The sequence below is a fragment of the Nerophis lumbriciformis genome, linkage group LG01, assembly GCF_033978685.3.
Source record: "Nerophis lumbriciformis linkage group LG01, RoL_Nlum_v2.1, whole genome shotgun sequence".
NCBI classification, from domain to species: Eukaryota; Metazoa; Chordata; class Actinopteri; order Syngnathiformes; family Syngnathidae; genus Nerophis; species Nerophis lumbriciformis.
This window is the reverse complement of record NC_084548.2, coordinates 71,297,288-71,310,000: the sequence shown is the minus strand read 5'-3', so window position 1 is coordinate 71,310,000 and position 12,713 is coordinate 71,297,288. Positions and strand designations below refer to the sequence as shown.

Genomic DNA, 12,713 nt, shown 5'->3' with positions numbered 1-12,713 from the left:
ATTTGGGGAAAACCGGGAATATTTCTAGTTCCTAAACCAACTTGGTTTTTTGTGTCCTGACTAAGAAAAATGTTTTGACGGTGGAACAGTTGAAATGGGATGAAAAAAGGAAAAGGAGTAGCCAAACGAAAAAGGTTGGAAATAGGGTTAGAATAAAAAACAGGAATTCCTGGAAATTTGTTGAACGTGGAAAAATGGTAGTTTGAATGTCTAGGATGAGTTGAATGTGTTGAAGCTGGAATGGTTTGAAGGATGTGGGAATTGTGGAAGTTTGAAGAATGGGCAATTAATTTTGAATGGGGAAAATGAAAAAAATAACCTAGGAATTATGGGAAATCGGGGATTTTTTTTTTAGAATTAGTGAAGTAGAGCACACAATTCCCAAACAGGCTGAATATTTTGAAGTTGGAACAGTTTGAATCAGATGTAAAATGTGGGAATTGTGGAACTTTGAAGAATGTCCCATTGCTTGCAATGGGAATTTCCCAAAAGTGTGAACATTTCGGGAAAAGTGGGAATTTTTTTGAAAATGGTAAAAAACTTGAATGGTCTGAATGAGTTGAAATGGTTGGTGTTGACATTTTTTCAAATTGGTCGACATGTTGACATGCCCTCTGCTGGTTGTTCAGGGGAGTGTGTAGGTCACATTTATTTGTGCATCAGGTTTGTGGGAGGAATGTCTCATCGACACAAAAGCAAAAAAGCGATCCACATATGCAAATTCAATACAAATACAAAATCAAGCATATTTATATTCAAATCTCAAAAGTATATTTACAAATACACGTTTATTTATACAAATTCTTGATTTATTTGTATGTCACATTTTTATATATATACAACCCCGTTTCCATATGAGTTGGGAACTTGTGTTAGATGTAAATATAAACGGAATACAATGATTTGCAAATCCTTTTCAACCCATATTCAGTTGAATGCACTACAAAGACAACATATTTGATGTTCAAACTCCAACTTTTTTTTTTTTTGTGCAAATAATAATTAACTTAGAATTTCATGGCTGCAACACGTGCCAAAGTAGTTGGGAAAGGGCATGTTCACCACTGTGTTACATGGCCTTTCCTTTTAACAACACTCAGTAAACGTTTGGGAACTGAGGAGACACATTTTTGAAGCTTCTCAGGTGGAATTCTTTCCCATTCTTGCTTGATGTACAGCTTTAGTTGTTCAACAGTCCGGGGGTCTCCGTTGTGCTATTTTAGGCTTCACACATTTTCAATGGGAGACAGGTCTGGACTACAGGCAGGCCAGTCTAGTACCCGCACTCTTTTACTATGAAGCCACGTTGATGTAACACGTGGCTTGGCATTGTCTTGCTGAAATAAGCAGGGGCGTCCATGGTAACGTTGCTTGGATGGCAACATATGTTGCTCCAAAAGCTGTATGTACCTTTCAGCATTAATGGCGCCTTCACAGATGTGTAAGTTACCCATGTCTTGGGCACTAATACACCCCCATACCATCACACATGCTGCCTTTTACACTTTGCGCCTAGAACAATCCGGATGGTTCTTTTCTTTTTTGGTCCGGAGTACACGACGTCCACAGTTTCCAAAAACAATTTGAAATGTGGACTCGTCAGACCACAGAACACTTTTCCACTTTGTATCAGTCCATCTTAGATGAGCTCAGGCCCAGCGAAGCCGACAGCGTTTCTGGGTGTTGTTGATAAACGGTTTTCGCCTTGCATAGGAGAGTTTTAACTTGCACTTACAGATGTAGCGACCAACTGTAGTTACTGACAGTGGGTTTCTGAAGTGTTCCTGAGCCCATGTGGTGATATCCTTTACACACTGATGTTGCTTGTTGATGCGGTACAGCCTGAGGGATCGACGGTCACCGGCTTAGCTGCTTACGTGCAGTGATTTCTCCAGATTCCCTGAACCCTTTGATGATATTACGGACCGTAGATGGTGAAATCCCTAAATTCCTTGCAATAGCTGGTTGAGAAAGGTTTTTCTTAAACTGTTCAACAATTTGCTCACGCATTTGTTGACAAAGTGGTGACCCTCGCCTCATCCTTGTTTGTGAATGACTGAGCATTTCATGGAATCTACTTTTATACCCAATCATGGCACCCACCTGTTCCCAATTAGCCTGTTCACCTGTGGGATGTTCCAAATAAGTGTTTGATGAGCATTCCTCAACTTTATCAGTATTTATTGCCACCTTTCCCAACTTCTTTGTCACGTGTTGCTGGCATCAAATTCTAAAGTTAATGATTATTTGCAACAAAAAAAATTTTTTTTATGAGTTTGAACATCAAATATGTTGTCTTTGTCGCATATTCAACTGAATATGGGTTGAAAATGATTTGCAAATCATTGTATTCCGTTTATATTTACATCTAACACAATTTCCCAACTCATATGGAAACGGGGTTTGTACATTTTATTTGTATATATTTTCAAGTCTCAAAAATATATTTACAAATACGCGTTTATTTATCCAATTTTTTTTAATTTATTTGTACATCACATTTCTATTTGTATATTTATTAATATATGCATATGTATTTCATATTGATATATATAAGTTCTACTTCCATATTGACACAAGTAGAGCAGTATCGCAATATTATCATGAACTTGCCTTGGTTGTACTTGTTTGTTTGTTTTAAGGTCTTACCCTGTAATTTATTTCACTGTGTGGTACTAAATTGGCCCTAGTGTGTGAATGCTTGTCTGTCTATTTGTGTCGGCCCTGCAATGAGGTGGCGACTTGTGCAACTGGGATAGGCTCCAGCCCCCCTGCCACCCCAAAAGGGACAAGCGGTAGAAAATGGATTGATGTATGTGTGAATTTTAGTATATTTATTGATTTTATGGTGTATTAAGAGTATTTTTTTGAAAGTCCAGCTAGGGACAAGTGTTGGAAATTAGCTTTAAACTCTATGTAAAGCATATCACTTACATTTTGGAACTATGTGGAACTGGATTGTCCCTATTCAAATTAAATTCTATTCATTCGGGAAAAATGACATTAATATTATAGCGTATCAATTACAATAACCCCTGAAGTTTTTCGTATTGACTAAAAACTGTACTGTCTTGAGAGGCGTCAAAAAGCATTTGTCATCAATTGACCTAACCAAATATTTTGGTCTAAATTAAAGTTAAAGTACCAATGACTGTCACACACACACTAGGTGTGGCAAAATTATTCTCGGCATTTGACCCATCACCCTTGATCACCCCCTGGGAGGTGAGGGCAGCAGTGGGCAGCAGCGCTGGCCACGCCCAGGAATCATTTTTGGTGATTTAACCCCCAATTCCAACTCTTGATTCTGAATGCCAAGCAGGGAGGTAATGGGTCCCATTTTTATAGTCTTTGGTATGACTCGGCCGGGGTTTGAACTCACGACCTACCGATCTCAGGGCGGACATTCTAACCACTAGGTCACTGAGTCACTCCTTAAATGTGTCTTCATAATAGTTGTTTATAGAATAGAATAGAAAGTACTTTATTGATCCCTGGGGTAAATTCAGCACCACAGTTCACTCACTATAAACAATAAACACTTAGGTATTTTTGACATGTGAATAATATAAATACAGTCTATTATACAGCATTATTCACATGTGAATAATATAAATACAGTCTATTATACAGCATTATTCACATGTGAATAATATAAATACAGTCTATTATACGGCATTATTCACATGTGAATAATATAAATACAGTCTATTATACAGCATTATTCACATGTGAATAATACAATCTATTATACAGCATTATTCACATGTGAATAATTTAAATACAGTCTATTATACAGCATTATTCACATGTGAATAATATAAATACAGTCTATTATACAGCATTATTCACATGTGAATAATATAAATAGTCTATTATACAGCATTATTCACATGTTAATAACATAAATACAGTCTATTATACAGCATTATTCACATGTGAATAACATAAATACAGTCTATTATACAGCATTATTCACATGTGAATAACATAAATACAGTCTATTATACAGCATTATTCACATGTGAATAATATACATACAGTCTATTATACAGCATTATTCACATGTGAATAATATAAATACAGTCTATTATACAGCATTATTCACATGTGAATAATATAAATACAGTCTATTATACAGCATTATTCACATGTGAATAATATAAATACAGTCTATTATACAGCATTATTCACATGTGAATAACATAAATACAGTCTATTATACAGCATTATTCACATGTGAATAACATAAATACATTATACATTTACAGTACATGTACAGTCAAAAGGAACATATGCATTATACAGTCTGATGGCTGTCGGTATGAAGGACTTCCTATGTCGTTCCGTGTTGCATTTTGGGAGTTTATGACATATTTTCATACAGTACTGAATGATAGTATAGGAATTGACTGATACCTGTCTTGTCAGTCAGCAGGTAGGAGATGCGGCCCAGCTGTTCGGGTATGGTGCTGGCCCTCACCACCGTTCCAGGTATCTTGGAGTCCCTCTTGATCATCCAGCTGAAAACCATCTTCCCCATATCCAGGTTGACGCGCAAGCTGCGTCAAATGAACAAAAAAAAAACAGCAGGACTGATAGAAAAGAATATTCCAACGAGCGCGCTGCTACACGGCGGTGTGGGTGGGAGGGGGCACCTGATGGGTATGATGTTGGAGAAGAGCAGCAGGAAGCGCAGGATCTGCAGGTACCAACGTCCCGCGAAGTGCTGCAGGGCCACCATGACCATAGACACCACCACCAGGGCCCCGAACAGGATCTTAGTCAGGCAGTTCACCTCCAGGTCGAACAGGCCCACCTGACATGAACACAGGGAATGACTAAGCTGGTAACCACAACGTATCCAACTGAACGTCATTCTGATACAACACAGTGTTGTCTGGTCACCAGACTGAAATACCTTGTGTCTTGGGTTGGAGGTGTTCATGACACTGCGCAGCTCCTTACCAGTGTAAATCACCACCCCCACCACCGTGCCTGTGAGCAGGTACACACCTATTAACACACTGTCTTATAATAAACTGCCTTAGCAGTCCTGCCAACAGCGATACCTACCCGAGGCCACCACCGTGCTGGCCCACAGCGTGTTCTCAATGCTGAGGCTTTCGTTGATGGGAGGGTCTCCGTCCTCCTGCGGCAAGACAACAACCACGCCAGCGTTTGTGTACGCCTGAAGCCACGTTTCCACCAAGCTCAATTTGCTACGGTCATACTTGCCAACCCTCCCGGATTTTCCGGGAGACTCCCGAAATTCAGCGCCTCTCCCGAAAACCTCCCGGGACAAATTTTCTCCCGAAAATCTCCCGATATTCAGGCGGACTCAGGTCCATGAGGACCTGAGTCCGCTAACCCACAATATAAACAGCATACCTGCCCAATCACGTTATAACTGTAGAATGATGGAGGGCGAGTTCTTGGTTTCTTATGTGGGTTTATTGTTAGGCAGTTTCATTAACGTCCTCCCAGCGCGGCAACAACACACAACAACAGCAGTCACGTTTTTGTCTACCGTAAAGCAGTTCGTCTGTCGTAAACAGCAATGTTGTGACACTCTTAAACAGGACAATACTGCCATCTAGTGCATTTGATGAAAGCACTTTTGTGCGTGCCACACAGCAATGCATCTTCAGAGAGGGTGTTCAGCATGGTTTGAAACATAGTGACAGAGAATAGAACAAGGACGGACAATTCAACCCTTAACTCAACAATGAGTAGATGAGTGTTATGTGTGAATATGTGTAAATAAATGAACACTGAAATTCAAGTATTTATTTTATATAGCCATCCATCCATTTTCTACCGCTTATTCCCTTCGGGGTCGCGGGGGGGCGCTGGAGCCTATCTCAGCTATAATCGGGCGGAAGGCGGTGTACACCGTGGACAAGTCGCCACCTCATTACAGGGCCAACACAGATAGACAGACAACATTCACACTCACATTCACACACTAGGGCCAATTTAGTGTTGCCAATCAACCTATCCCCAGGTGCATGTCTTTGGAGGTGGGAGGAAACCGGAGTACCCAGAGGGAACCCACGCAGTCACGGGGAGAACATGCAAACTCCACACAGAAAGATCCCGAGCCCGGGATTGAACCCAAGACTACTTAGGACCTTTTATATATATATATATATATATATATATATATATATATATATATATATATATTAGAGATGCGCGGTTTGCGGACACAACCGCGGAGTCCGCGGATTATCCGCGGGTCGGGCGGTTGAAATAAAAAAAAATTTGATTTTATCCGCGGGTCGGGTCGGGCGGTTGAAATTAAAAAAAATTAGATTTTAAATAGATTCAGGCGGGTGGCAGTTAAACCAATTCGGAAATATATATACATAGTTAAATGTTGTTACCCACATACGAAAAACGAGCAGGCACCTGCAGCATATGCCACAACAGAAGAAGAAAAAAAAAAAAGAGATGGCAACGCCGGCAGCAAACGTGGTACGCGACAAACTAAAAAAGGGAATACTAAAGACCAGGGGAAAAAAAGGCCAGAAAAAGTTCAGCGTGGACTCGTTTTTATGAGGTTGTAAATCAGGATGATAGTAATGCTGGCTATGTGATTTGCAAGAGCTGCGACGCTGTTTATGTCTACGACAGTCACAAAACCGGGACATCTAACATGGTGCATCACATTTGTGTAAAACCCCGAACTTCCACAAACACCCTGAGCATGAGCAGTTTCGTCCGCCGTGATCCCAGAAGAGTGCCACAGGATGTTAAAACAAGATAGAACGCAGCTGCCTGCAGCAGTTTGAGTGGCGCGAGCGCGCTTGGAGGTGCGCTCAGCGCTAGTGTGCGCACTAGTGTGCGTCTGGGCCGTGACAGCGTGGCACGCATTGAATGTCTCTGCCCCATTGGATCAGTCTCCTTTCTTTAACAGGCAAAAGCTTTATAACCTCACTAATGCCTTGCATCGTCTATATTAGATATATAACAATGGGCGGGTGCGGTTTTGATTAAATGTTAGTTCGGGTGGATGCGGATGGTTGACGACTTTTGTGATGCGGTTGCGGATGAAATAATTGCCTATCCGCGCATCTCTAATATATATATATATATATATAGCTAGAATTCACTGAGCGTCAAGTATTTCTTATATATATATATATATATATATATATATATATATATATATATATATATATATATATATGAAATACTTGACTTGGTGAATTCTAGCTGTAAATATACTCCTCCCCTTTTAGCCACGCCCCACAACCACGCCCCCGTTCCACCCCGACCACGCCCACCCCCCCTTCCCCCCACCTCCCGAAATCGGAGGTCTCAAGGTTGGCAAGTATAGCTACGGTACAGTTTGGAAGATTTACTAAATCTTTCATACCGGTTTATATCTGCGTCTTATGGTCGGTGCGGCTAATATTAGGGGTGTAACGGTACACAAAAATTTCGGTTCGGTACGCACCTCGGTTTGGAGGTCACGGTTCGGTTCATTTTCGGTACAGTAAGAAAACAACGAAATATACATTTTTTGGTTATTTATTTACCAAATTTGTAAACAATGGCTTTATCCTTTTAACATTGGGAACACTATAATAATTCTGCCCACGTTAATCAACGTTAAACTGCCTCAAGTTGTTGCTCAGATTAAATAAAATGACAAAACTTTTCTTCTACATATAAAAAGTGCAACATTAAACAGTTTCAAGTCAACTCATCATGCTTCATTTATTACAGCATTTGGGAAGCCTGTAGTTGATGTTTATTATGTAAATGTTATATTTTTATCAACATGTGATAGCAGGGACCCTGCCATTCAAAACTAGGCTGCTGCATTACTAATGATTAATGTAACTATAGCTGAAAAAAATAGTACAATAGCCCTGAACACCATGGAGTTCATGTAGACTTAATGATGCACTTACATTATTATATCAACTATCAGAGACAGAAACTCTTCATTTAACATAATGTACTTTTTTGCTGCTTCAAAACAGCTCAATCAACACAGAAAAAGGTAAAGAGAAATAACAGACAGACAGGGCTTTGCTGTCCGTAACACACACACAGCGCAAAATGAGCTAACGTTACGCTAAAAGCTAATTAGCCTTCACCTCAAGCCAGGACTGTGAGCGAGCTGAGCTGCCGTTTACGTTTATGTCACTGCTGATTGGCTGTTACCGCTCTGCGTGTAACCAATCAGATGGTTGTGTGGGTGGGACAATGCTGGGCGCTGTGTAGCGTACTGTCACAGGCAGAGGCAGAACGAAGCGGTTGTGGAATCTCGTTCGGTACACCTCCGAACCAAAACCCTCGTACTGAAACGGTTCAATACAAATACACGTACCGTTACGTAAAATATTTATTTCTTCTCAAATTTGGTGGGTGCAGCCTAAATATTGGTGCACTCTACAGTCTGGAAAATACAGGATTAAGGTGCATAAAAGTTGCAAAATTGGTACCGTTGTGTAGAGGTACCGATTCCCAGGTACCAGGATTTGGTACCGTATTGGTTCAAATGTGAACAGCACCCATCCTATGCTAACTGTCACACAAAAAGACAAACATAGCTGCTGCTACAGACCAAATGTGTGAATGTACGCACACTCACCCTGGTGAAGGTTCCGATAAAGTTATGGATGTCGATGTTTGGCTCTTCCGCGTACACGTAGGATCGGATCTGTAGAAGGTCCTGCTGGCCAACAGAAACACTATTTTAGCGCTGTTTTTAGTACAAAGCAGTGACTTCATTTGGTAACTAGATGAAGAAGAAGAAGTTGAAGAAGTTTAATTAAAAGATGAATTTTGGTGTAGAAACCATATGCTTGAATGCTTCGGAGCATTTACACAATAATAAATAGATGCATTATGGTGCAGAAAACCATTTGTTTGAATGCTTTGGAGGATTCACACAATAATAAATAGATGCATTATGGTGTAGAAAACCATTTGTTTGAATGCTTTGGAGCATTCACACAATAATAAATAGATGGATTTTGGTGTACAAAACAATATGTTTGAATGCTTTGGAGCATTCACACAATAATAATCATAAATAGATGAATTTTGGTGTAGAAAACCATATGTTTGAATGCTTTGGAGCATTCACACAATAATAAATAGATGAATTTTGGTGTAGAAAACCATATGTGTGAATGCTTTGGAGCATTTACACAATAATAATAATAATAAATAGATTAATTTTGGTGCAGAAAACCATATTTTTGAATGCTTTGGAGCATTCACACAATAATAATAATAAATAGATGCATTTTGGTGTAGAAAACCATATGTTTGAATGCTTTGGAGCATTCACACAATAATAATAAATAGATTAATTTTGGTGTAGAAAACCATATGTTTGAATGCTTTGGAGCATTCACACAATATTAATCATAAATAGATTAATTTTGGTGTAGAAAACCATATGTGTGAATGCTTTGGAGCACTCACACAAAAATAAATAGATTAATTTTGGTGTAGAAAACCACATGGTTGAATGCTTTGGAGCATTCACACAATAATAATAATAAATAGATTAATTTTGGTGAAGAAAACCATATGTTTGAATGCTTTGGAGCATTCACACAATAATGATAATAAATAGATGCATTTTGGTGTAGAAAACCATATGTGTGAATGCTTTGGAGCATTCACACAATAATAAATAGATGAATGTTGGTGTAGAAAACCACATGTGTGAATGCCTTGGAGCAATCACACAATAATAAATAGATGAATTTTGGTGTAGAAAACTATATGTGTGAATGCTTTGGAGCATACACACAATAATAAAGGGATTAATTTTGGTGTACAAAACAATATCTTTGAATGCTTTGGAGCATTCACACAATAATAATCATAAATAGATTAATTTTGGTGTAGAAAACCATATGTTTGAATGCTTTGGAGCATTCACACAATAATAAATAGATGAATTTTGGTGTAGAAAACCATATGTTTGAATGCTTTGGAGCATTCACACAATATTAATCATAAATAGATGAATTTTGGTGTAGAAAACCATATGTTTGAATGCTTTGGAGCATTCACACAATAATAATAATAATATATAGATTCGTTTTGGTGTAGAAAACCATATGTGTGAATGCTTTGGAGTATTCACACAATAATAAATAGATTAATTTTGGTGTAGAAAACCATATGTTTGAATGCTTTGGAGCATTCACACAATATTAATCATAAATAGATTAATTTTGGTGTAGAAAACCATATGTTTGAATGCTTTGGAGCATTCACACAATAATAATAATAATATATGGATTCATTTTGGTGTAGAAAACCATATGTTTGAATGCTTTGGAGCATTCACACAATAATAAATAGATGCATTATGGTGCAGAAAACCATTTGTTTGAATGCTTTGGAGCATTCACACAATAATAAATAGATGAATTTTGGTGTAGAAAACCACATGTTTGAATGCTTTGGAGCATTCACACAATAATAAATAGATGAATTTTGGTGTAGAAAACCAGATGTTTGAATGCTTTGGAGCATTCACACAATACTAATAATAATACATAGATTAATTTTGGTGTAGAAAACCATATGTGTGAATGCTTTGGAGCATTCACACAATAATAAATAGATGAATTTTGGTGTAGAAAACCACATGTTAGAATGCTTTGGAGCATTCACACAATACTAATAATAATAAATTAATTAATTTTGGTGCAGAAAACCATATGTTTGAATGCTTTGGAGCATTCACACAATAATAATAATAAATAGATGCATTTTGGTGTAGAAAACCATATGTGTGAATGCTTTGGAGCATTCACACAATAATAAATAGATGGATTTTGGTGTAAAAACTATATGTGTGAATGCTTTGGAGCATTCCCACAATAATAAATAGATGAATTTTGGTGTAGAAAACCATATGTGTGAATGCTTTGGAGCATTCACACAATAATAATAATAAATAGATGCATTTTGGTGTAGAAAACCATATGTGTGAATGCTTTGGAGCATTCACACAATAATAAATAGATGGATTTTGGTGTAAAAACTATATGTGTGAATGCTTTGGAGCATTCCCACAAAAATAAATAGATGAATTTTGGTGTAGAAAACCATATGTTTGAATGCTTTGGAGCATTCACACAATAATAATAATAATATATAGATTCATTTTGGTGTAAAAAACCATATGTGTGAATGCTTTGGAGCATTCACACAATAATAAATAGATGGACTTTGGAGTAAAAACCATATGTGTGAATGCTTTGGAGCATTCACACAATAATAAATAGATGAATTTTGGTGTAGAAAACCATATGTGTGAATGCTTTGGAGCATTCACACAATAATAATAATAATATATAGATTCATTTTGGTGTAGAAAACCATATGTGTGAATGCTTTGGAGCATTCACACAATAATAAATAGATGAATTTTGGTGTAGAAAACCATATGTTTGAATGCTTTGGAGCATTCACACAATAATAATAATAATATATAGATTCATTTTGGTGTAGAAAACCATATGTGTGAATGCTTTGGAGCATTCACACAATACTAATAATAATACATAGATTAATTTTGGTGTAGAAAACCATATGTGTGAATGCTTTGGAGCATTCACACAATAATAAATAGATGAATTTTGGTGTAGAAAACCACATGTTAGAATGCTTTGGAGCATTCACACAATACTAATAATAATAAATTAATTAATTTTGGTGCAGAAAACCATATGTTTGAATGCTTTGGAGCATTCACACAATAATAATAATAAATAGATGCATTTTGGTGTAGAAAACCATATGTGTGAATGCTTTGGAGCATTCACACAATAATAAATAGATGGATTTTGGTGTAAAAACTATATGTGTGAATGCTTTGGAGCATTCCCACAATAATAAATAGATGAATTTTGGTGTAGAAAACCATATGTGTGAATGCTTTGGAGCATTCACACAATAATAATAATAATATATAGATTCATTTTGGTGTAGAAAACCATATGTGTGAATGCTTTGGAGCATTCACACAATAATAAATAGATGAATTTTGATGTACCAAACAATATGTTTGAATGCTTTGGAGCATTCACACAATAATAATCATAAATAGATGAATTTTGGTGTAGAAAACCATATGTTTGAATGCTTTGGAACATTCACACAATATTAAATAGATGGATTTTGGTGTAAAAACCACATGTGTGAATGCTTTGGAGCACTCACACAATAATAAATAGATGAATTTTGGTGTAGAAAACCACATGTTTGAATGCTTTGGAGCATTCACACAATAATAATAATAATTAATAGATTAATTTTGGTGAAGAAAACCATATGTTTGAATGCTTTGGAGCATTCACACAATAATAATAATAAATAGATGCATTTGGTGTAGAAAACCATATGTGTGAATGCTTTGGAGCAATCACACAATAATAAATAGATGAATTTTGGTGTAGAAAACCATATGTTTGAATGCTTTGGAGCATTCCCACAATTAGCGCCACAACAGAACTGTCACATACACAATATGGACGTAAGTATTGGGACACTGATACTGTATGTACTCACTGCAGCAGTGGGCAGCCTTTGTGTGCACGCCACCGGGAGGCGCAGCTTCCAGTCGGTCTCTCCATCCAGCTGGTCAGTGCGGAGGAAACAGGAGCCTGGGATGGAGCGTTCATATCCAACACAAGGGGGCGACAACAAACAAGCCTTTA

At 37.5% G+C, this 12,713-nt stretch overlaps 1 protein-coding gene across 2 annotated transcripts in view; it reads right to left on the bottom strand.

Annotated features, from left to right (window-relative positions):
- atp9a (ATPase phospholipid transporting 9A) overlaps positions 1-12,713 on the bottom strand; it is a 217,676-nt gene that overhangs the window by 93,557 nt on the left and 111,406 nt on the right. Inside the window, exons 7-12 of one of the 2 annotated variants that reach the window (XM_061925336.1) lie at positions 12,565-12,659; positions 8,612-8,695; positions 5,077-5,152; positions 4,922-4,998; positions 4,659-4,819; positions 4,420-4,562 (exon numbers count right to left, since the gene is read on the bottom strand). In XM_061925336.1, coding sequence (XP_061781320.1) covers positions 4,420-4,562; positions 4,659-4,819; positions 4,922-4,998; positions 5,077-5,152; positions 8,612-8,695; positions 12,565-12,659 — 636 coding nt within the window. The remainder of the gene's footprint in view (positions 1-4,419; positions 4,563-4,658; positions 4,820-4,921; positions 4,999-5,076; positions 5,153-8,611; positions 8,696-12,564; positions 12,660-12,713) is intronic. The other variant, XM_061925343.1, reaches the window with a different exon arrangement.